The sequence below is a fragment of the Lissotriton vulgaris genome, chromosome 9 (assembly GCF_964263255.1).
Source record: "Lissotriton vulgaris chromosome 9, aLisVul1.2, whole genome shotgun sequence".
Lineage (NCBI taxonomy): Eukaryota > Metazoa > Chordata > Amphibia > Caudata > Salamandridae > Lissotriton > Lissotriton vulgaris.
This window is the reverse complement of record NC_141697.1, coordinates 976455137-976477849: the sequence shown is the minus strand read 5'-3', so window position 1 is coordinate 976477849 and position 22713 is coordinate 976455137. Positions and strand designations below refer to the sequence as shown.

At 50.8% G+C, this 22713-nt stretch overlaps 1 protein-coding gene across 1 annotated transcript in view; it reads right to left on the bottom strand.

Moving 5' to 3' along the window:
• Nucleotides 1–22713, bottom strand: part of FANCD2 (FA complementation group D2) — a 1101131-nt gene that overhangs the window by 555554 nt on the left and 522864 nt on the right. Inside the window, exon 31 of the mRNA XM_086938826.1 lies at nt 19276–19404. Coding sequence (XP_086794952.1) covers nt 19276–19404 — 129 coding nt within the window. The remainder of the gene's footprint in view (nt 1–19275; nt 19405–22713) is intronic.

The window sequence follows — 22713 nt, the reverse complement described above, 5'->3', positions numbered from 1 at the left end:
CTTCGAGTCGGCCATTTTGGGTTTCTTGGAAGTTGACGCCTCCAGAACCTTCTTCACCAACGCCACTTTCGGTTTCGGTTTCGCATCCGAGGGTGCGGGACCAGTTGGCTTCACTTTCGGTTTCTTGTTAGAAATGTCCGTGACCGGGCACAGAGGCGGGGACGTAGGACTCATAGTAAGATCTTGGGTAAGGCCCGAAGGCGATCCCTCGACCTGGGCCGTATGACGGGGGGTAACCCCGGAGTCCGGTGGGGGATGCTCTTCCTCTGAGCTATCTCCCATCGTGGCACAAATCAGTTCGTCGTCCCCTACCTCACCGGAGACTTCGTCGCAGGTCTCCTCATCCGCGTCGTAGGTTTCTTCCTCGGACGCGGGTCCAGAGTCCGACTTTTGTACGCCGTCCTCTTCCTTGACCGATTCCTGAAAGATGTCATCAGGTGGGGGCGCCGAAGCCGACAACTGTGCCTGGAGTCGATTAGCCCGGCGAATCTTCAAAGTTTTCTTACTCCTAAACTTTGAACACGCCATGCAGGTGTCTTCACGGTGATCCGGTGACAAGCATGTGTTGCACACGGGGTGCACGTCGAGGTGCGAATATTTTGAGTGACACAGCGGACACTTCTTGAATGGAGTCCGCTCCATAGCAAAAGTGGTAGTGTAGGCCCGTCCGCGTCGAAGCACGTGGAAGGGCAGTAGGAGATTGGAGCTGAGAGTCAGTAAGAAAACCCGAACGCAACTATACCGACGCCCAGCCTAAAGACCTTTTGGTCTCAAGTAAAATCGAACAACTATCGGTTCCGAAGGAGGGAACCGAAAACACATCCGAACCCTATGGCGGAAAAAAACAATCTGGGGATGGAGGCGATGCCCATGCGCACTGTAGTCCAGGGGAGGAGCCACCTATCTCGTGATACTTCGAAGACTCTTCCAGGACAACAATGTGCAATCATCCGGACCCAACACTAGGTGGCGGACTATGCACAGATATGAATTCAGCAGCCCACATGCCTCGAACGATACGTTTTCCAAAACAGTCTTGCTTTCTGGACCCTTTGTTAAGTGGGGAATGGGGAAGGTTGTCCATATCATGGGACGCTGAAGTGGGCCTGGACCACAAAACTGTGCTGAGTTGGCTGATGAATAAGGCAAGCGGGCCATTAAGGACAGGGCGCTACTTGTGGGCAATAGTACAGTCCACAGGCATACCTGACAGGTTTAGCCCCTGCCCCCAGTAAAATATCAGAAAGTGCCTCACAAACGGGGAGCACTGGTTCAATCCTCGACTGGCCAGGATTGAAGAACCTCAATGAGAGGGTCTGTAGACTTCTCGGCAGTAGGCAGAGTCAAATATAAGACATTAGCCACTCTTTTAAACTCTTCCAGAGAACTACCGTGAGAGGCGAGGTCAGGAGGAGATAAAAGACTAGAAGGGAATAAATCTAACCCGCTTACGTCACCCAACTCAACAATCCAGCTGTCCAACATAGGAGGATCCAAAAGCACTGGTTGCTCTAAGGGAATCACCCCCTCATGTCCTTCCACCAACTGTTTCTGTGAAGCACCCACAGAAACCATCAGTTCTGTAAACCACTATGTAAACAATGTCTGACTGCGCCGTATCGACATCTGCATGGAAAGGTGGAGGGGCGTCGGTCAGCGCTGTCAGTGACGTAGACACAAGTGGGCGAGGGGGGCCGACTTCACAATACAACCAATAGTGTTGTGCACCGACTCTGACTCTGAGCCTTTCAGCGCCAAAAAAACATTTGCCGGAGAAACCACCAACCTTGTGTCGGAGTCAGAGGCGCCACAGGTGGAAACCCCGAAGGGCCGTACACCTGCGCCACTCTGTCCAAGACCCGGACTGCCACAGAGGGCAGGCCAGACGGCGAACTCGCAGTTTCTGCACCTTTGACCTCCTTGGGGCCTACAGGTGCACCAGAAGAAGGCAAGGATCCAAAGACAAGATGAAGAGCATTGTAATACGCTTGCATCTGGGCCCAAGTCACCCTGACTCCAGGAAAATCGGGAAGGTGCAGGAACTGAAAGTGCTTGTTGACCATTGTGAACCGCAGGTAATGATGATCGGCAGGCACAATGCAAATATGAAAGTAGGCATCCTGCAAGTCCAGCACTATCATCCAGTCTCCTGGGTCCAAGGCAGACAGGACCTGAACAAGGGTGAGTATTTAGAATTTCTCCTTCTTGAGCAAGAAATTGAGGGTTCTGACATTTAGGATAGGACTAGGGCCCCCGACCTTCTTGGGGCACCAGTGAGTAGCAACCACAGGCTACTTCTGGCCTGGGAACACTCTCTATAGCTCCCTTGGCCAAGAGAGGCTTGACTTCCTTACAGAGCAAGGTTAGGTGATCTTCCGTCAGCTGATTATATGCTTGAGGCATTGAAGGGGGTAGTCTCGAAGGAGAGGGAGTAGCCCTCCGGACTATTTGTAGCAGCCACCTGTCCAATGTGATAGTTTGCCAGTGGTGGAAGTGATGGCGTATTCTGCCACCAACTGGCCGAGAGTGCTCCTGGAGGATCGGACTTGGACAGTTTTGCGGTGGAGGAGGGGATGGTGGTTTGGCTCAATTTCTGGTTCCCGGACCGGTGAGGCCAGGGTGAAACATGTCCACGGACCGCAGAGGTTGCTGAACTTGCGGGCCTTCTGGCCAGAATAGGGTTGGCGCGACTGGTAGCCCCTTCCGTACCCACGAAAGGAGCGAAAGCTGGATGAAGCCCTGGGGGCAGTAGTTAGGCCGAAGGACTTGGCTGTGGCCCACAAGTCTTAGAAGCGCTCAAGGGCAGCGTCCGCTTTGTTCCCGTAGAGATGTGAGCCATCAAAAGGTCATGTCCATAAGGTTGGATTGCATCCCGCGAAAACCCAGATGTTCAGAGCCAGGCTTGGCGATGAGCTGCCACCGTTGTGGAGATCGCTCTACCTACAGAGTCCATCATGTCCAAGCTACATCAGATGGCGAACTTAGCTGCATCGGATATCGCTTGGAAGAGTGGAGCCCGGTCCTCCTCCGAGACTCTAGGCAGCACATGCGCTACCGAATCCCATAGAAAATGGGAGTTACAGCCCAAGAGGCATGCGTTATTCACCGACGACTGCGCTAGGCTGGTGGAAAAGAACATTTTCTTCTCAAAGTTTTCCGGACTCTTGGATTCAGTGTCTGGGGGTGTGGAAGGGAATGCGCCTCGGGGCGTGGTAGCTTGGACTACCAAGCTTTGGGGTGGGGAGGAAAAGTGGGTCCCCTGGTGCGGGCGATGGCTGCGGGCGATCGTCCTATTCACAGGAGCCCCTGTACTGGCTTTGAACCATGTTCCCAGAAGGAAGTCTGTCAAGGCCTCATTGAAAGGCATTAGGGGGTTCGAGCTCGAAACCCCAGGCAGCAGGACCTCTGTCAAGACGTTTGCCTTGACCACTACTGTAGGAAGCTGCAGGTCAAGGACCTCTGCAGCCCTATGCACCACCATGGCAAAAGTTGCTCCCTCCTCCGTAGCCAGGGTAGGAGGGGGAAAGCATGCCTGAATCTGGGGAGGTCTCCAGACCACTGGCGTCACCCAATTCCTCATACCAGTCCAGGTCTTGCTGTGGTGGAATTTCTAAGGGATCCGGCTTCCCCTCCCAATCCTCTTCCTCCATTCCTACCCCTTCAGAATAAGGCAGAAAAAACACCATGGAGCCATACGGCTCCGTCGGCGCCGGCTTAGCGCCGGAGGACGCCCAACCATTTCCGTGTCATCGGGAATGAAGATCAGGGAGGCGCTGCCGTTGGGCGCCGGACACAACGCGGGGAAGGTAACTGTGGAGGTGCGACTGGCGTTGGTCTGGACTCGGGAATGGGTCTGCCCAGAGGCCGTGGAGCCGGGTCGGAGCCGCCCACTCTGGAAATACAGGGGCCCCTCCATAATCTGAGCCTGCAGGACCGGAAGGTGTGCCAGCGGGGTCAGGCCACCCAAATATGACGCACTTGGCATCATAAAATTCCTTGAGTTGGGGGGGGGGTTCGCTCCCGGCCCCAGCAGGGCCTCAAGCGTTCAGGTTCCTCCGCCGCGTCACGAGACGGGCGAAGTCGAAGCACGCTTCGACTTCTTGTGCTTTTTGTGGTGACTCTTACCTGACTTTGACCACTACGACAAAGAAGAATTCAAATCGCCAGAAAGGTCCAAGGACCTTCCTCTCGACCGAGACCTGGACCGGGATTGAGACCGGCGAGGTGACCTCTGTGGTGCCGGACGCTGGGCCATGAGAAGCTTTAGGGACAGCTCCCTCAAAGCTTTCAGATCCATGGCCCGGTAGTCGAAGCACGAATTGAAGTCGTGATCACACTCTAGACACCACAGACAAACCAAATGGGGATCCGTAACCGACATGACGCGGTGACACGCACCGCAGCGCTTGAACCCAAAAAGTCTTCTTACTCGACATTTGTAAATACACCAACGAAGTCGACAAAAAGTAAAAAAAAAAAAAGTCTGTCATAAAATGACAGGGCATAGCTCTCTTCAATGGATCGGCGCTGAGTGGCACGGAAAGAAAATAAGACCACGACAACGAACACAACCACACTTGGCCCAATAGGTCAAAATGAAGTAAAAACCAACACAACTCATGAAAATCTCAAAAAGAGATATTCAGTTGGAATATTGAGTTGCAAGTAATATTGTACAGAACCGAAATCTGACCGTAAAACAGACGAGGAGATGGCAGCCTTAACACGTCAGCCGGAGCCCGAATACCACTTCAAAATAAAAAGAAATTTGAGCAGCACCCACTCTATGTCGGCTGATTTTTAACATGAACACGCTAAAGCCTGAAAAGTGCATCACAGAGGTTGCTAACTCTGTACTGAAAACTGACATGCCCTTCGATAAGGAGCACGGCGGCGGGCAGCAGGAGGGATTCTTAAGGAGAAAAGAACCATAAAGGTGAACATTTTCTTTAAAAAAAGAAGAAATCCTCACAGAAAATGCGGGGCATGGCCATAAAAACTAACACTCCCACCCCCATCCCCGGTCAGAATATTCTGACACTGCATTCCTGATAACATTACAAGCAGTGATCGCGGAACAACCATGTTCTATGGACGAAAGTAGGTGATAGAACCTCCATAAATGAAGGTAAGCGTTAGTAATGCACAAGTTACTACTTGTGTAACGATATATCTGTAAGAGACATTAGTTAGTGATAGATTCCTTACCTTAGAATATCCCCAGGCGTCAGACTGGATCCGGAAATTTTTGCGTAGCAATACCCCTGCGCGTCGGTAAGCGTTGTCTGCGGCTTCGCGTCCTTCGTCGGCGTCGTTAGCGCCGGAATGACGTCGTCGGAGTACTTAGACGCCGCCCATGCGCGCTGACGTCAGTTCTGATACACAGCTTTTCCGCGCCAGATACGCAGAGCCATGATAGAACCAACACTGGTGCCATGAAACTAGGGCCCTAAAAGGGGATGACCTTAACCCATAGATATCGGTTCGCAGAACGGGGAGGATGGGTGGGTCGGTAAGGAATCTACCACTAACTAATGTCTCTTACAGATATATCGTTACACAAGTAGTAACTTGTGCATCTGAAAGAGACACGTTATTGATAGATTCCTTACCTTAGAATAGATACCCCAGCAATACCAACCCCGGTGGTGGGTCTGCGAACCAATATCACACCAGAAAGTCCTGGAGGACGGCACGGCCAAAGAAGCCATACCTCTGGACTTGACTGTCCAGGCAGTAGGCCCACGTCGCTGCCTGGCAAATGTCCTGTAAGGGGACTCCTCGGCCCAGGGCAGTTGTTGTTGCCGTGGCACGAGTGGAATGAGCCCGCAATCCAGCAGGGGGCTCCTTTTTCGCCATGGAGTAACTTGCCTGAATACACAAGATGATCCACCGTGAAATGGTCCTCTTGTGTACTGCCTTTCCCTTCTTCGCGCCCACGTAACCAACAAAGAGTTGGTCATCCACCCGGAATTGGCGTGTGCGATCTAGGTAATAGGAGAGCGCACGTTTTGGATCCAGCCGGTGGAGCCTCTCTTCCTCTTTCGAGGGATGCGGAGGCGGAAAGAAGGTGGGCAAAGTAATGGACTGCCCGATGTGGAAGGCCGTGACAACCTTGGGCAGAAAGGAAGGTCCTGTACGCAACACCACCTTGTCTGGATGAACAGATAGGAAAGGTGGAGTAGAAGAAAGAGCCTGGAGCTCACTCACCCTCCTGGCAGAGGTGATGGCGACCAGGAAAGCAGTCTTCAATGTGAGAAGACGGAGAGGACAGTTATGGACCGGCTAAAAGGGAGCACACATCAGATAAGTGAGAACAAGATTGAAGTCCCACTGGGGCATCACAAAGGGAACAGGAGGGAACATGTGTGTGATGCCCTATTTACAATGGGGGACTTGAATAAAGAAGGCTGATCAGGTAGCCTTAAGAAGGCGGAAAGAGCAGAAAGGTACCTTTTAAGAGTGCCCAGAACAGAGCCCTGCTGGGCAAGGGAAAGAAGGAAGAGCAGCACTTCAGAAAGGGGTGCAGAGAGAGATATCCACAGCCTTTGCTGTGCACCATGCCACAAATTTGTTACACCTGCAGGCGTATACCAACTTTGTGGAGGGACGACTGGCTGCCAGAATGATATCACAGACTTCAGGAGGCAAGTCAAATGGCCTCAACTGTCGCCGCTCAATCTCCAAGCTTGTAGGTGGAGACTGGACAAGTTCGGGTGCAGCACCGTCCCCTGCTGCTGCGACAGAAGGTCCTCCCGAAGAGGCAGACGAATGGGGGATTGACTGACATGCTGAGTAGCTCGGGATACCAGTATCTTCGTGCCCAGTCCGGAGCCACAAGGATAACCTGGGCCCGGTCGCGCCTGATCTTCTTCAGCACTCTGAGCAGAAGTGGCATAGGCAGAAAGGCGTACAATAGACCGCAGCTCCACTCGCGACGAAAAGCGTCTCCGAGCGAGTGCCGCCTTGGAAATTCCAACGCGCAGAACTGATGACTTTGCGCGTTCTCTTCTGTGGCGAATAGATCTAACCAAGGCTCTCCCCATTGCTGAAAGAGACCTTGCGCCACGTCCGAGTTCAGACGCCATTCGTGATCCATCATGCACCGACGGCTGAGTTCGTCTGCCCTAGCATTCAGAGAGCCTGCCAGGTGTTGAACCACCAGGGTCACGCCCTGATGTTCCAGCCATTGCCATAGGCGCAGAGCCTCCTGGCATAGGGTCCACGACCCCACTCCGCCTTGTTTGTTGCAGTACCACATGGCGGTGGTGTTGTCGGTGGACACTTGCACTACACTTTTCCGGACAGAGAGGAGGAATGCCTTCAGTGCTAGACGAATCGCCCGCAGCTCCAACATGTTGATGTGGAGCCGGGACTCCGCCGGAGACCAGAGGCCTCTGATCTCCGCCTCTCCCATATGGCCTCCCCAGCCCTGGAGGGACGCGTCCGTCACAACCACGTGCTCCGGGTGGGGTAGGGAGAGGTATCTGCCACTGGCCCAGTCGCGGTCCGTGAGCCACCACTGCAGTTGTTTCGCAGTGCCCTCCGAGATCAAGACATGATCGGACAGGTTGCCCTAATGCTGGGCCCACTGAAACTTCAGGTCCCACTGCAGAGCCCGCATCCGCCACCTGGCGTGATGCACCAGAAGGATGCAGGAGGCCATCAGCCCCAGAAGCCGCAGCGTCAACCTGGCCGAGACTTGGGATAACGGCTGGAAGATGGGAATCAGAGCCTGTATATCCCGAACCCGCTGTTCCGGCGGGTAAACCCGAAACTGCGCCGAGTCGAGAACCGCTTCGATGAAGAAGAGCTTTTGATTGGGACACAGGTGTGACTTCGGCACATTGATGGAGAACCCCAGCAAGTGCAGGAGGTCGGCCGTAGTCTGGAGGTGGGTGACGACTACCTGGGGCGAGCCCGCCTTCAACAACCAGTCGTCAAGGTAGGGAAAGACTGACACCCCTAACCTGCGCAGATGAGCTGCGACCACCGTCATCACCTTCGTGAACACCCGTGGGACTCTGGTAAGGCCGAAGGGGAGCACGGTAAACTGAAAGTGCTCTTGGCCTACCGTGAACCGCAGGTAACGCCGGTGGGCCGGCAGGACGGGGATGTGGAAATAAGCGTCCTGCAAGTCCAACTCTACCATCCAGTCTTCCAGGTCCAGGGCAGCTAGGACCTGAGCCAAAGTCAGCATCTTGAACTTCTCCTTCCGGAGGAAGCCGTTGACGTTCCGCAGGTCCAAGATAGGCCGTAGGCCCCCTTTGCCCTTCTTGGGTACCAGGAAGTAGTGCGAGTAACATCCACACCCTACTTCTGGCCCAGGAACGCGCTCGATGGCCCCCTTGGCCAAGAGGGCTGTGACTTCCACTTGCAGAAGTTGCAAGTGATCCCCCGACACGCGGTGGCATTGCGGTGGCATGGATGGAGGGGTCCCGCGAAAGGGAGGGAGTAGCCCCTTCAGACGATTTGCAGCACCCACCTGTCCGATGTGATGGTGCGCCAGTGGGAGAGGTGATGGCGAACCCTGCCTCCCACAGGCGTCACATGGGCCTGAAAACTCGGACTAGGAAGGTTTTGAGGCGGGTGCTGTGGAGGGGGGTGTGGACTGGCCTCGCCGTTGTCCCCCACCGCCGCTACGGCGGTTTCCACGGCCGCCACCGCGCTGTTGGACATTCTGCGGCACGTGGCTGGCAGCGCGTGTGGGGGCGCCCCTTCCGTGGCCACGAAAGGAGCGAAAGGCACCCGATTGCTGGCGTGTAGACGTGAGGCCCAAGGACTTGACCGTAGCCCTGGAGTCCTTGAAACGTTCCAGCGCATGGTCTGCCTTGTCGCCGAAGAGGCGACGGCCATCAAACGGCATGTCCAGGAGTCTGGCCTGGACATCGGCCGAGAAGTTGGCGGACCTCAACCAGGCGTGGCGTCAAACTGCCACTGTCGTTGCCATCGCCCTGCCCAGTGAGTCCGTTGTATCCAGCCCACACCGGATAGAAAAACGTGCTGCATCTCGGCCTTCCGCAAGGGCTTGGCCGAGTTTAGCCTGGACCTCCTTCGGGCATTGTGGCAGCACCTCCGCAACCGTGTCCCACAGAGTGTGGGTGTAGCGGCCCAAGAGACAGGCGGTATTCACAGACCGCAGCCCCAAGCTAACAGACGAGAAAACCTTCTTCCCGAACTGTTCGTATCTCTTGGATTCCCTGTCGGGCGGGGCCGACGGGAATGCGGTCTGGGAGTTGTAGGCCTGGATGACCAAACTCTCGGGGTGGGATGGGTGGACAAAAAGCATGGGTCGCCCGGAGCCGGGCGGTAGCGTCTGGCCATGTTCCTATCAACAGGCGGACCTGTGGCGGGCTTGGACCAAGAGCCCACAAGAACGTCACACAAGGCCTCATTGAACGGCAGCAGAGGCTCACTGGAGCTTGACTGCGGTTTGAGGACCTCTGTGAGGAAGTTAGTCCTCACGGCCGCGACGGGGAGCTTAAGGTTTAAGGCCTTAGCTGCCTTCGCCAACACTATACTATATGTAGAGACCGCCTCCGAAGCCACAGTCGGAGGTGAGCTAAATCCAGTGTCTGGCAAGACCACTGGCCTCCCCAAGCTCATATGTCCAGTCCTGTTGAGACTGGCAATCCAGTGCCAGAGGGTCCTCGGACCCCTCCCAATCTTCCTCGTCACCTGTGTCCTGTAAACCAGGATTAGTAGACAGGGCCTCCTCGTGGAGATAAAAATCTCCAAAGGCCGACGGAATCGGCGCCCAGCGGCGCCCTTCCGGCGCCTGAGTCGGACCGCAGGAAACACTGGGGGCGGCAACCACAGTGGGCGCCGGGGGCGACACCTGTGGGGACGGCGCCGGTGAGGTCGTAAGGTCGACCGGCGACGCCCCGGATCCGGAGCCGGATCCGGTGAGGTCCTGCGGCGCCGAGACCGAAGTCGTCGGCGGCGCCGGGGCCGAAGCACCTGACAGCGTCGGGGCCGAAGCACCCGACCCATTAGGACCTCCAGACGGAACCGTTGGGCCCGAAGGCGCCACGGGAAACGACTGAGGAGGGAGGGCCCTCATGGCCATGAGGTACCTCTCGACCTCCTCCGGCGTCACGCCGTGCCCAGGGACCCGAAGGTGTGGGGCAGGCGGCGACGCTAGCGACTCCCGCGCAGCTGCGTGGGCGGTGTCGCCTGAACCCCAGGCCGCATCGTGCGAGCGTCGGGGTGGGTCGGAGGATCGATGACGTCGCTCCGACCTCCTATGCCTCTTACCTGAGGACTTGGAACCTGACGACCGGTGTCCACTCCCGGAGCTTTGATGACTCCGACCTCGCGACCTGTCCCTCGACCTCCCGTGGGACCGGGACCGGGACCTGGAGCGGCGCAGGGCAGACTGCCTCAGCTCGAGTCGCTTGCGGGACCGCTCCCGCCTAGCCTTCGACGTCAGGGCCCGGCAGTCGGAGCAGGTTCGATCGTCATGGTCGAGGCCTAAGCACTTCAGGCACCGGCGATGGGGGTCCGTGACCGACATTACTGCAGTCTAGCGCCGAGACACCCAAGGGTAATTGTTCGCGCTCTATAAGTGTCAGAAAATAAATAAATAAATAAATAAATATATTGTATGCTGCTTGAGCTATGCGCTGGTAATACCTCACCACCTTCCTTTTCTGACATATCTAATAATCAGCTTAGCTGCCTGATGTCCATCCAGAATCAGCTGTTCAAGATTAGATTCAAGGTCCTCCGGAAGTGTTGGCATCATAGTCTACAAGCAATCCCATGAAGCATGAGAAAAACATCCAAGAACACAAGACGTGTTAGTGGACGTTAAAGCACAACCAGTCGAGGAAAAAATGTTTGCCACACACATCTGGTCTAGAATCTCTATTTAATGGAACCTTAGGTAGAGAATCCAAATTTTGTGAGGCTGAAGCAGCCTGAACGACTGAAATATGAGGGATAGGATGTTTTAGGAGACAAGATAGATCTCCCGGAGCAGGTAAGTGCCTGCAAGATATAGCGTGATCCAGTGAGATTCCCGTACCAGGCTCGGCCCAAGTGCCCATCAGTATGTGATACAGGGCCTCACTATATGGGAGAACAGGCTCTACCCCTGTTTGATCTTGATAAAGGACATCAATCAAGGGATCAGTGGACTTCTCCACCATAGACAGAGATAATTACAATACTGTAGCCACTCTCCTCAACATATCGGCAAAAGAGGAACTCACCTCAGGAGCAAGACTAGGAGGGGAAAGTAACCCAGAGGCGGGGGAACACCCCAGCCCACTAGCCTCACTGAGTGCAGATAGCCAATTTTCACTATAAGAGGTGGAGTAATCCCCAAAATAGGCAGCAACAGCCCAGACTCTTCTTTTTCAGACACAACAAGGCGGCTACCAGGAGCCCCACTGTTAGACCTGGCACCATTGGCGTGGGTCTCCCTTCCATTTTTGCTGTTGCCTCATGTATTTTTTGCTGGTGAAAGATGCTTTGGGCACTGTGCCACTGCTATCCAGTGCCACAGTGCAAATGCTCCCTATTGTAAATAGATATATTAATCAGTGGTTCCATGTATGGCTATTTGGTTTACTTGTCAGACCCTAGTCTAGAGCACTGAGTGTGCCCAGGGCGTGTAAATCCAATTGCTGCTGGTGGGCCTGCAGCATTGGTTGTGCCACCTACAGAAGCAGCCTTGTAAAATGTATCTAAGGTCTGCCATTGCAAAGCCTGCGTGCAGCCTGGTACTGTCATGCTGACTGGGCAAGTGCACCCACTTGCCAGTCCCTAAACCTTCCCTTTTCTTCATATCAGTCACGCCTATGGTAGGCCCAAGGGCAGGGTGCATTGTAAGTATAAGGTAGGACAAGTCCTGATGTGTGTGACATGTCCTAATAGTGAATTACAGCCATTTTCTTTTTTCACTATTGCAAGGCTACCTGTTCTCCATAGGCCAGAATGGGCGGTTAGATTATTACATGTTTATAATCCTAACTGTCTCAGAGAACATGGCAGAAATTTGAGTTTAGTATGCCTGAACTCAGAATGATAAAATACATCTTTTAGTGAAGTTGGTTTTAACACCACTTTTAGAAAGTAGGTATTTGCTTGCCTAACCTTTCAAGCCTGTCTCTGCTAGGTTGTGTATTCCTTGTCTGGTTTTGTGAGTGACAGGGTGGGGGTTCCAAGAGACAGGATGAGGCACCCAGTGGTGAATAGAGAGATCTGCATCTAGATGTGAGGGTGGAGTTGCACCTGAACCTTGAATAGGCCTGTGCCTGCCTTCTACAATGCTGGCTCCACCTCCTGGGGAGCGCGTGATGTCTCTGCCCTGCACACTGAAAGAAGAGAAGGAGTCCTGCAAACAAAGTGCTCCAGGACTGTACTTGCCTTCCACAATGCTGGCTCAACCTCCTGTGGGGCGTCTGATGTGCCTGCTCTGCACTGTGAAAGGAAAGGAGAAGTCTGGTAAACAGAGTGCTTCAGAACTGGTTTGAACTGGGCAAAGGCCCCTCTCCTATCGGAGAACAAAGGATTTTGGGGAATAAATATTGGGACCCTGATCCCATGAACTTAGATCACTTTTGGACTACAAAAAGAAACCTTTACTGAGGAGAGGAACCTGAAGAAACTGAGGAGAGACTATTCCCAAGCTGAAGGGCTGCTTGGGGGGGTTGGCCTGCAGTGGTTGCCTTACTGCCAAAGGAAGGAGAAAGGAAATTTGTGTACTTTGCTTTCAACTTGTGAAGGATCTCCAAGGGCTTGGAAAAGAGCTTGCCTCCTGCTGAAATCTCAGGGACAACATACTTCACCCCCCAGCTCCCCAGAGTTCTTTTGGAAGTGCTTACTGCTGTTTTGGGCCTTCTGAGGAACTGCGTGTCGCAAGGATCTGGAAGCGCGACTCAACGAGAGGAAGCGTGTCGCTGTCGCTTGGCCTGCCGTCGCAACTCCGAAGGAGGGTGTCGCCGCTGGAACTGTCACACTGCACCACATCGGAGAGAAGTATGCCGCAACGAAGAGGAAGCGTGTCGCCGTCACTGCTGCTGCCGTCGCAACTCCGAAGGAGGGTGTCGCCACTGTAGCTGTCGCATTGCACTGCATCAAGAGAAGAATCTCGCAACGAGGTCGAAGGGTGTCGCTGTGCCTGCCATCGCAACTCCGACGGAGGGTGTCGCTGCTGGAACTGTCGCACTGCACCGCATTGAAGAAGAGCTCCTCGCATCCCTGAGAAGCGAGCCGCCGTCGGAGCTGCTGCCGTCGCATCGTGGATGTCCCCGCTGTAGTTGTCGCATTGAGCGGAAGCTTCACGCATCGTGGGAGAAGAGTGTCACCTCTGGAGCTGCTGCCGTCGCATCGTCAGGGTGTCGCCGCTGCAGTCCACGCATCGGACCGAGAACTTCTTGCATCCCCGGAGAAGCGTTCCGTATCTGGAAGATCTTCAAGTCTTTATTTCTTTTCACCTGAACTTTGCCACATTTCCCTCGCAGCGACATGGCTTGCCGTGGAAGAGCAACGCAACCTAAGGAACATCTAAGAACTGAACTGAACTAAGCTAAATCTACCATCTTAAAGTAACAGTATTGTGTATTTTTGTCGTTTATGGTCTTGTGGTAACTCTATATAAAGTATACTTATTTTTTATATAAAACCTATGTGGTGTCCTTTTGTTGTGTTGTCACTGGGTTACTGTATGTGGTCACAAATGCTTAACACACTGCCTCTGAGATAAGCCTGTCTGCTCGTGCCAAGCCACCAAGGGGGTGAGCAGGGGTTATTTTAGGAGTGTAATCCCCTTATCCTGACTAGAGGCAAGGGTCCCTATTTGTTACAAGTACCTACCTGTGCCAACTAGAGACCCCCAAATCTAACACCCACCTTGAGAAGAAAGTGGAAAAACAACATTCTCCTCAATTGGCTCTACCGACTCCACACCCTACACCGAGATTGCGACGCCTTTATGTTGAGAGGAAAAGGTGAAATTACTTCGATTGGCACCACCGTCATCACTGCTGGTGTCAGCTGATCAAGGATGGACACCGAAGGTGGAGACCTCGAAGGGCTGTGCTCTGGTGCCGAAGTGAAGTCAGCCAACGTCGACCCAACGACTCCGACAGCCCGACTTGCATTGAGGGCGAACCAACCAGTGAGGCTCCACTCACCTCCATGAGGCCCGACGGCACTCCAGAGGAAGGTGAGGGCCCAAAGATAAGATCCAGAGAATTGTAGTATTCTTTCATTTGGGCCATTGACGCCCAGAATCCTGATAAGACGGGGATGCACAGGACGGAGCCGTGTACAGCCTCCTCAACCAGCAAGCGGAAGGAGCCATGGGAGAAGGAACCTCCATGTGGCAAAGTCAAGGGGTCCGCTACTTCAAATGTTTGTACTTACCTTGGGATGTCGATAGAGAGTGACGTTCCCATGAACAGCTCAGACTCCTGGAATAGGCTTGTGAACAACCCTCTGAATGAGACCGAGGCCAACATGAATTCTCAGAAGACCGCAACATCTGCGCCGCTAAATGTTTCATACAGCATTACTTGACCGCCTTTGGCTTCAGCTACTGGCAGTAGCCACAGTCTTCAGGGTTGTGGTGTTACCACATACAAATGGAATGTTGGTCTGTAACCCACATTTGTGGAATACAAGACCCACAAGGCCTAAAGCCTGAAGACATAAGAAAAGCACACTGTTTCCAATCGACAAAAACTGTCGAAGTAGGCCCGAAAATGGCCTAAGAAACCACTTCTCTTATTTTTTTTAACTGAGTTTTGTATAGCTCAAATTTAACCCGAATCGGGTATCAGAGCGCTTTACATAGCACAGTTGCATTACATGAGGACACATTCATTTTTGTTAGGCACAGGGAGATTAAGTTATTTGCCCAGAATTCCAGGATGTTCAGTGTCATGGCCGAGACTCTGACTCAGTTCCCCAGATTCGAGGTCGCCCGCCGAGCCGTTAGGCCAACTCCTCTCCCCTCTGGATTCTAGTTACAACGCGGAAAAGAAGAAACTGACATCCGTACGACGGAGGGTATTTACATGACTCCTGTTAGACCTGGCACCTTGGCGTGGGTCTCCCTTCCATTTTTTGCTGTTGCCTCATGTGTTTGCTGGTACTAGATGCTTTGGGCACTGTGCCACTGCTGTACAGTGCAAGTGCTCCCTATTAAATTGATGTATGGGTTAGTGATTCCATGATTGGCTGATTTGGTGTACTGGTCAGACCCTAGTACAGTGCACTGAGTGTACCCAGGGCTTGCAAACCAAATGCTGCTGGTGGGCCACCCACAGAAGCAGCCTGTAAAAGCGTGTCTCAGGTCTGCCATTGCAGAGCCTGTGTGCAGTCTGGTACTGCCATATTGACTGGGCACGTGCACTCACTTGCCAGTCCCTAAACCTTCCCTTTTCTTCATATCAGACACCCCTATGGTAGGCCACAGGGCAGGGTGCATTGTAAGTATAAGATAGGATGACAAACCCTGATGTGTGTGGCATGTCTTAATAGTGAATTACAGCCATTATCGTATTTCACTATTGCAAGGCTACCTATTCCCCATAGGCCAGAATGGGCAGTTTGATTATTACATCTTATAATCCTAACAGACTCGGTGAACTAGGTGGAAATTCGAGTTTAGTATGCCTGAACACAGAATGATAAAATACATCTTTTAGTGAAGTTGGTTTTAACATTGTGTGTTTGAAAATACCACTTTTAGAAAGTAGGTATTTTCTTGCCTAACCATCCAAGCCTGCCTCTGCTAGGTTGTGTATTCCTTGTCTGGAGTTTGAGTGACAGGGGCTGGGGGATTCCAGGAGTCAGGGTGAGTCAGCACAGAGCTGAATATAGAGATCTGCATCTAGATGGGAGGGAGAGTTGCACCTGGGACCTGAATAGGGTTGTGCCTTCCCTCCACAATGCTGGCTCCACCTCATATGGTGCGTCTGATGTCTCTGCCCTGCACTGTGAAAGGAAAGAAGGAGTCAACAGAGTGCTCCAGGACTGACCATAACTGGTTTGGACTAGGCAAAGGCCTCTCTGCCTTCAGAGAACAAAGAGAAACTGTGTATAAAAGAGGGGACACAAACCCCAGAACTTTACATCACTTTGGACAACAAGAAGAAACCTTTGCTGAGGAGTGGAACCAGAGAGACTGAGGAGGGACTATCCCTACGCTGAAGTGCTGTTTGGGTGATTGGCCTGCAGTGATTGCTTGACTGCCAAAGAAAGGAGAGAAGAACTTTGTGTGTACTTTCATCAATTTGTAAGGATCTCCAAGGGCTTGAGAAAAGAACTTGCCTCCTGCTGAAGTCTCAGGAACAACATACTTCACCCACCTGCTCCCCAAGGATTCTTTAGAAGTGCCTGCAGTTGTGCTGGACTTTTTGAGGAAATGCACATCGCAAGGAAGTGGAAGCACGTCTCACGAGCAAGAAGCGTGACGCCGAACTGCTGCTGTCTTTTCACAACACGAAAGCGCCTCGCATCGCAGGAGAAGAGGACCGACGTCGCCGCAGACGCCGCCGCATCACCAGGAAGCGTGTCGCAGGGCCTGTCGCGGCCCCCAAGAACGGCTGAGTCATCGCAGGGCCCTTGAAGCGCCTCACATCGCCGGAGAAGAGGATCGACATCACAGCAGACGCCGCCGCATCACCGAGAAGCGTGTCGCAGGTCCTGTCGAGGCTCGCATCGTATCGCACCAAGCAGAAGACGGCATCCTTATATCTTTGCACCAAATCTTCAACGCATCACGGCGTTGCGTGCCGCATCGCCACGAAAGCGCAGTAAGAAACCAATGCATCACCTCCCCTCGCAGTGAAGAACCGGCGCATCACCGTTCCAAACACAGTAGTATGGAACTAACTCACCAACGTTCTTGTGTGTAAGGAACCGACGCATCACCTTCCCTGCAATACTTTTGTTGTGTAGCATTACGCATCTTAAGGTACATTGACTCAAAGTGTCGCATTTTAAGATCTAAAGAGTACTAAGCTAATTCTACCATTTTTAAGCACAGTATTGTGGAATTTTGTCATTTGTGGTCTTGTGTTAAATCTATATAAAAGATACTTATTTTTAATATACAAACTTGTGTGGTGTCCATCTGTAGTGTTGTCACTTGGTTACTGTATGTGTTCACAAATGCTTTACACACTGCCTCTGAGATAAGCCTGTCTGCTCGTGCCAAGCTACCAAGAGGGTGAGCAGGGGTTATTTTAGGAGTGTACACCCTTACCCTGACTAGACGCAAGGGTCCCTATTTGTCACAGGTACCTACCTATGCCAACTAGAGACCCCCAAATCTAACAACTCCACTAACGCGCAAGCGGAGTCGACGTCACCAGGGAGTCATATGATGCCATACCTGGCATGCAGAGGTACTGCTGAAAAATTTCCAGATCTGTCTGACGTCTGGGGAGAATTCAAAAGTTAAGAAATCTGGGGCTAGATGTCTCTATCAGATGCATGTAAGCAGAATCAAAGTTCTTGTCCAGAGGGAATACCTCCCAAAGGCTCAAATAGAACAGGAAGTAGTGCAATCAACAATGCTGTCATAAAAAATCATAATCAGAGAGAGACCACAGAGGGATAGAATAGAATTCCTCCGAGGAGAGATATGCAACGTGATTGCAGGACCTAATAAATTATACTTATGTAGGGAGGGGAAGTGTTTGACAATGAGACCACAGAAACAGTAGTACACTGGTTGGAGCATGCTATTGGCCTATAATAATAAAGTGTCAAAAACGGAAAATGTGATCTCCTCAAGCACCTACCCTGCATGAAGAGGCATTAAAATTGCCTGACAGGAGAAGCTGGGGAAGACGAAGAAGGTAACTGCTGATTCTGGTCTGAGTAACAGAGCACGCCACCTGTAGAGGGCCTCCCCTTCCCTTCCCAAAGCCTTGACACCCTCACAAGTATGTAGAGCGCTCTACAAATGGTTGATTGATTGATTGATTGACCTCTGGTCATGGATAAGTTGATACGGCTGATGACTAAGTAGGGAATGCTCATGATATTTGTAAGGTTGTGTTCGTATAGAGCTTCTGAATCATCAATGCTGCCTACAGGACATACTGTTCGCACATTCCAAGCCACAAGATATGCACTGATACGTTTCAGTATAATGCCAAAGAAGCATGTACACTATAGAAGAATGGACCATCAAAAGTCAAAAGCGCATCCCACACATATTTTCAAGCATCTCCAGAAAAGGTCAAAGAAGGGCAACCCAGCATGCCCAGGCTCAGAGGAGACTGTGTGACTTATGTCCACCAAATCAGTTCTGAAGACATGGAGATTAGAGCCAGAAAACTGGCATGGGGACAAGAAGACATGTTAGCAGCTTATGATTGTTGAACGACTTAGAATGATGTCATGATGAAGTCTACCTCTATCCAACATGTACTGAACTTGGGAAGACTACCTCTGTAATGAAGCTGCACATCTGTGTCGATCCCTGGAGCAGGACCCGATGTGGAGCAGACTTCATTGCTCAGCATGGCCTCAAAAAGTGAAAAAAGTTCTATCCCAGTCCTCAACAAACAAAGCCAAGAAGCCATGCCAAAAGCCATGACCAAAAGCAAGCCTGAAGATGTGAGCAGGATCTAAACACCCAAGGACAGTATTGTGAGAGGCGGAAGAACTTTGAAAATGGCGGGGAAATGACTTATTTGGAAAGGTATTTATTAGGAAATATATTTATGACAGCTTGACCTCTTCTTCCAGAACATTACCCTGTAAGCGATGGATCTGTATTGATGGGGTTGGAAAAAAATAATTGATGCAAGAATGCTGGGGTAGAACCATATATAGTGCATGAGAGTTATTTCAACTTGTCCAAATCCAGTCTGATGCCTGGGAAGATTCATGATGTGAGGAATCTGCAGGGATATGTTCAATTAGAATGCCATATGTAAAAATAAAAATCACCCATGAGGTGTATAATCTTTTCTTGACCTACAAGACTGTCAGATGTACCCACTAGTTATGTTTCATTTATCAAATCAGCACTACTTAAATAGATTTCACATGTTTAAATAGATTAATCAAGCTATGCTGGCAAATCCTGTGATGTAGGTTGCTTACTACATTCTCCGGTTACAACTTAACATATGTTTTTTATCTTCTGAGGTGTCTGATCCATGCTCTTCATAAACAAATAAAGAAAAGAAGAAAAAAGTATTGCAACAACGTAGAACACAATGTATTGTAAAAGAAATCCTACTACACAACTTGAAAAATATGATTTAACATTGTCTAAGGTGAAGAAAGCAATGCTACCTGGAAGTAATTGTGCATATTCTCCATGTGGTTACATAGTGGGTTCAGCAGCTGTACCACACTTTGCACAACTTCCTGAGCCGACTTCTGGCGCAGCTGTGAGAATCCAGTGGTCCTGCTTCCTTTAGTCTATAATTTTAAGATAATTAAAAGACAAAATATAGAAATGGTATTACTTAAGATTAAAACATTGAAATAACACATTTAAAAACAATGTGAAAATGATAATGTTTTAATTATCAAAAAGCAAAGATATACTAATTCACAAAAAGATAAAAAAGAGATTACCAGACCACCAAATTATAGAGTAATAGTAATGTGTTTCACAAGGATGAACAATTTACTGACTTTCCGTAACACTCTGTTTGGTGGATGCTCTACCAAACCACAGATTCCTCACCTTTAAAATTTCCTTAGGAACCAGACTGGGTATGTAAAATTATTACGGCATCGGTTCCTGCACACCGTCTGGTCTCGAACAGACACCATAGGGGCATTGTCCCATCTCTGAAAGTGATGACTCGAAGTAATATATAGGGGCCACCCTGCATTCTGACTTCTGTTTATAAAAGCAACTGTTGCACCCTCAGAGACAGAGCAACATACAAACTAGTAGGTGGATAGTGTGCTGATACCTAAACTTGGACTTTATGAGCTATCCGATGTCGACTATACAGAATGGAGAGGCGGAAGGACGGTCAGGAATTTGCTGTTCAATCCACCAGAAACCGAGTTGCTTTGGGAAGTAACTTACTCTTCGGATGGATTCTTCGTACATAGAGACTGAGCAATGTCAGCACTTTTGATAGCAAACATGCCCAGGTTCGGGAGAGCCACTATATAGTTGGCCATTGCATAATGACGGATGGGTATTATATGCTTCAAAATGGCTGACCACACTTACAAAGCCTGGAGAATCGACTCTGGGGTTTGTAGGGGTTACCTGCTCATGAAGAAGCACCCACAAACTTATAACCCAGCACCCTGCCTTCAGGATTGAAAGGCCTGCCTTAGAGGTGACCTCAGATATAACGAACCTTATATCTGTTGTAAATGTTGCTAGCATCAGCTTACACAGGCTGCAATGGTAGGCCTGTAGTCACAGTTGAGTGGTCTCACGTGTGTGGCATAATACATGCTGCAGCCCATGGGAGACCCCTGGTGTACCTGTGCCCTTGTTACCACAGTACCAGATACTAGGGACTTACAGGGGTACACTAGTACCAATTGTGGAGGTACAAAAGCACTTACCAAGTCAAATTTAGGGAGAAAGCACAGTGACTCGGGTCCTGATTAGCAGGATACCAGTCAGACTAGTCAAAAAAAACATACTGACCCCATCATGAAATGGGGGTAACCATGAAAGCAGATCCAACTTTCCTACACAACCCCCGCACCCTACCCCAACGAAAGGAGATGAGACAAACCATGCCCAGTTAAGTCAGTGGAAATATCTGGAGAGTTCATCTGCATTGGCATGGTTACTCCCAGGTCTACGTTTCACAGAAAAGTCCATCCCCTGTAGGGAAATGGACCATCTCAAATGTTTAGGATTTTCACCCTTCATTTGTTTTAACCATAATAGGAGCTTATGGTCTGTCTGAACAATGAAGTGAGTACCTCAACTTCTTCAAGGCGCATACCACGGCAAAGGCCTCCTTCTCAATAGCTGACCAACACTTCTCACTAGAGTTCAGGTTTCTGCTTATAAAAGCTACTGGTTGGTCCTGGCCATCTGCATTAAGGTATGATAGAACTGGACCTACCCCTATCTCAGAAGCATCTGTCTGGACAATGAAGGTTATGGAGTAATCAGGACTTGGAAGAATCTGAGTAGTGCACATGGCCTGCTTCAGGTCATCAAATGCCTTCTGACAGCTAACTGTCCACTGAACTTTCTTAGGAATTTCTGTGGAGGTGAGATAATTAAGGAAAGTCACTATGAACCCATATCCTTAACACCCCCCTGGTGTCCCCAATCAGGCCCAAGAAAGCTCTTGCCCGAGCCTGGGTAGTGGGAGCAACCCAGTCCATTATGGTAAGGATTTTGCTCTAAATGTGGTTGAACCTGGCCTCCACATACAATTTGGTCCAAGTACACAACCATGCTCTGCCCCATATGGTACTTTTTGGCGTTGGTAGTGAGGCCTGCCTTCTGCAGGGCCTCCAGAACATTCCTAATGTGGTCCAGGTGATCCTCCCAGGTAGAGCTAAAGACAGCAATATCATCTAGATATGCTGCACAATAGGCTTTCCGACCTATGAGGACTTTGTTCTCCAACATTTGAGACGTGGCAGGTGCATTCTTCAAGCCAACTAGGGGTTGGAAATGTTCTTTTTGGTTTGGCACCCTCCGACAGTCGGTTTTGCCCATAACCAGATGTCAGATCAAATGTACTGAGATACTTGGCTGAGGCCAAAGTATCTATAAGCTCATCTGTACTGGGAATTGCATCGGCATCAGTCCTAGTGATTGCATTGATACCTCTGTAGTCTACACAAAACCTAATCTCTCTCTTACCATCTTAGGTGTGAGGTTTTGGCACAAGGACTACAGGACTAGCCCAAAGTCTATCCAAAGGTTCAATGACACCCAACGCCAGCATCTTTTGGACCTCAGTCCTGATGTAGTCTCTGACATTGTCAGGCTTTCTGTAGATTTTACTGTTGACAGGCAGTCTGTCATCTGTCACCTGTGTCCCCTTCATGGGTACACCAGGTGTTTTGACTGGGAATCAGAGAGAACAAGTTTGAAAACTGGTTGAGGACTTGCCTACCATCAGATTGCTGATGATCAGTGAGGCTGCCTCCAACACGGTCCTGAGAGAGGAGATTAGGGAGAGGATCACTTTCTTCCTCCTGTCCCTCATCCTTTGCCTTGACCAAGCTCATGTCAGCCCTGTCAATAAAAGTTTTTAGGTGGTTCACATTAAGAACTCTGTGAGGACGTTTGGGAGTGCCTATGTCCACCAAGTAGGTGACCTCACCTTTCTTCTCAAGGATAGTGTGGGGGCCACTCCACATGTCTTGGAGAGCTGGTGGGGACAGGCTCTATCACCCACTCTTTCTGTCCTGACTGGTAAAGAGTCAGCACAGTATTTTGGTCATGCCAAGCTTTCTGAAGCTCTTGGCTGGCCTCAAGGTTTTTGCTGGCCTTCTTCGTGTACTCAGCCATACTTGAAACACAGGCCAAAGCCGTAGTCCACAAAGTCCTGTTTAGGATGTTGGTCTATCCCTCCGTAACCAAACATAATGGACCCCTAACTGGATGTCCAAACAGAAGTTCAAATGGGCTGTATCCCACCCCCTTCTGAGGAGCTTCTCTGTATTCAAAGAGAAGGCAGGGTAGTAAGACATACCATTTTCGCCTGAGCTTTTCTGGGAGTCCCATGATCATACCCTTGAGGGTCTTGTTGAACCTTTTAACAAGCCCATTGC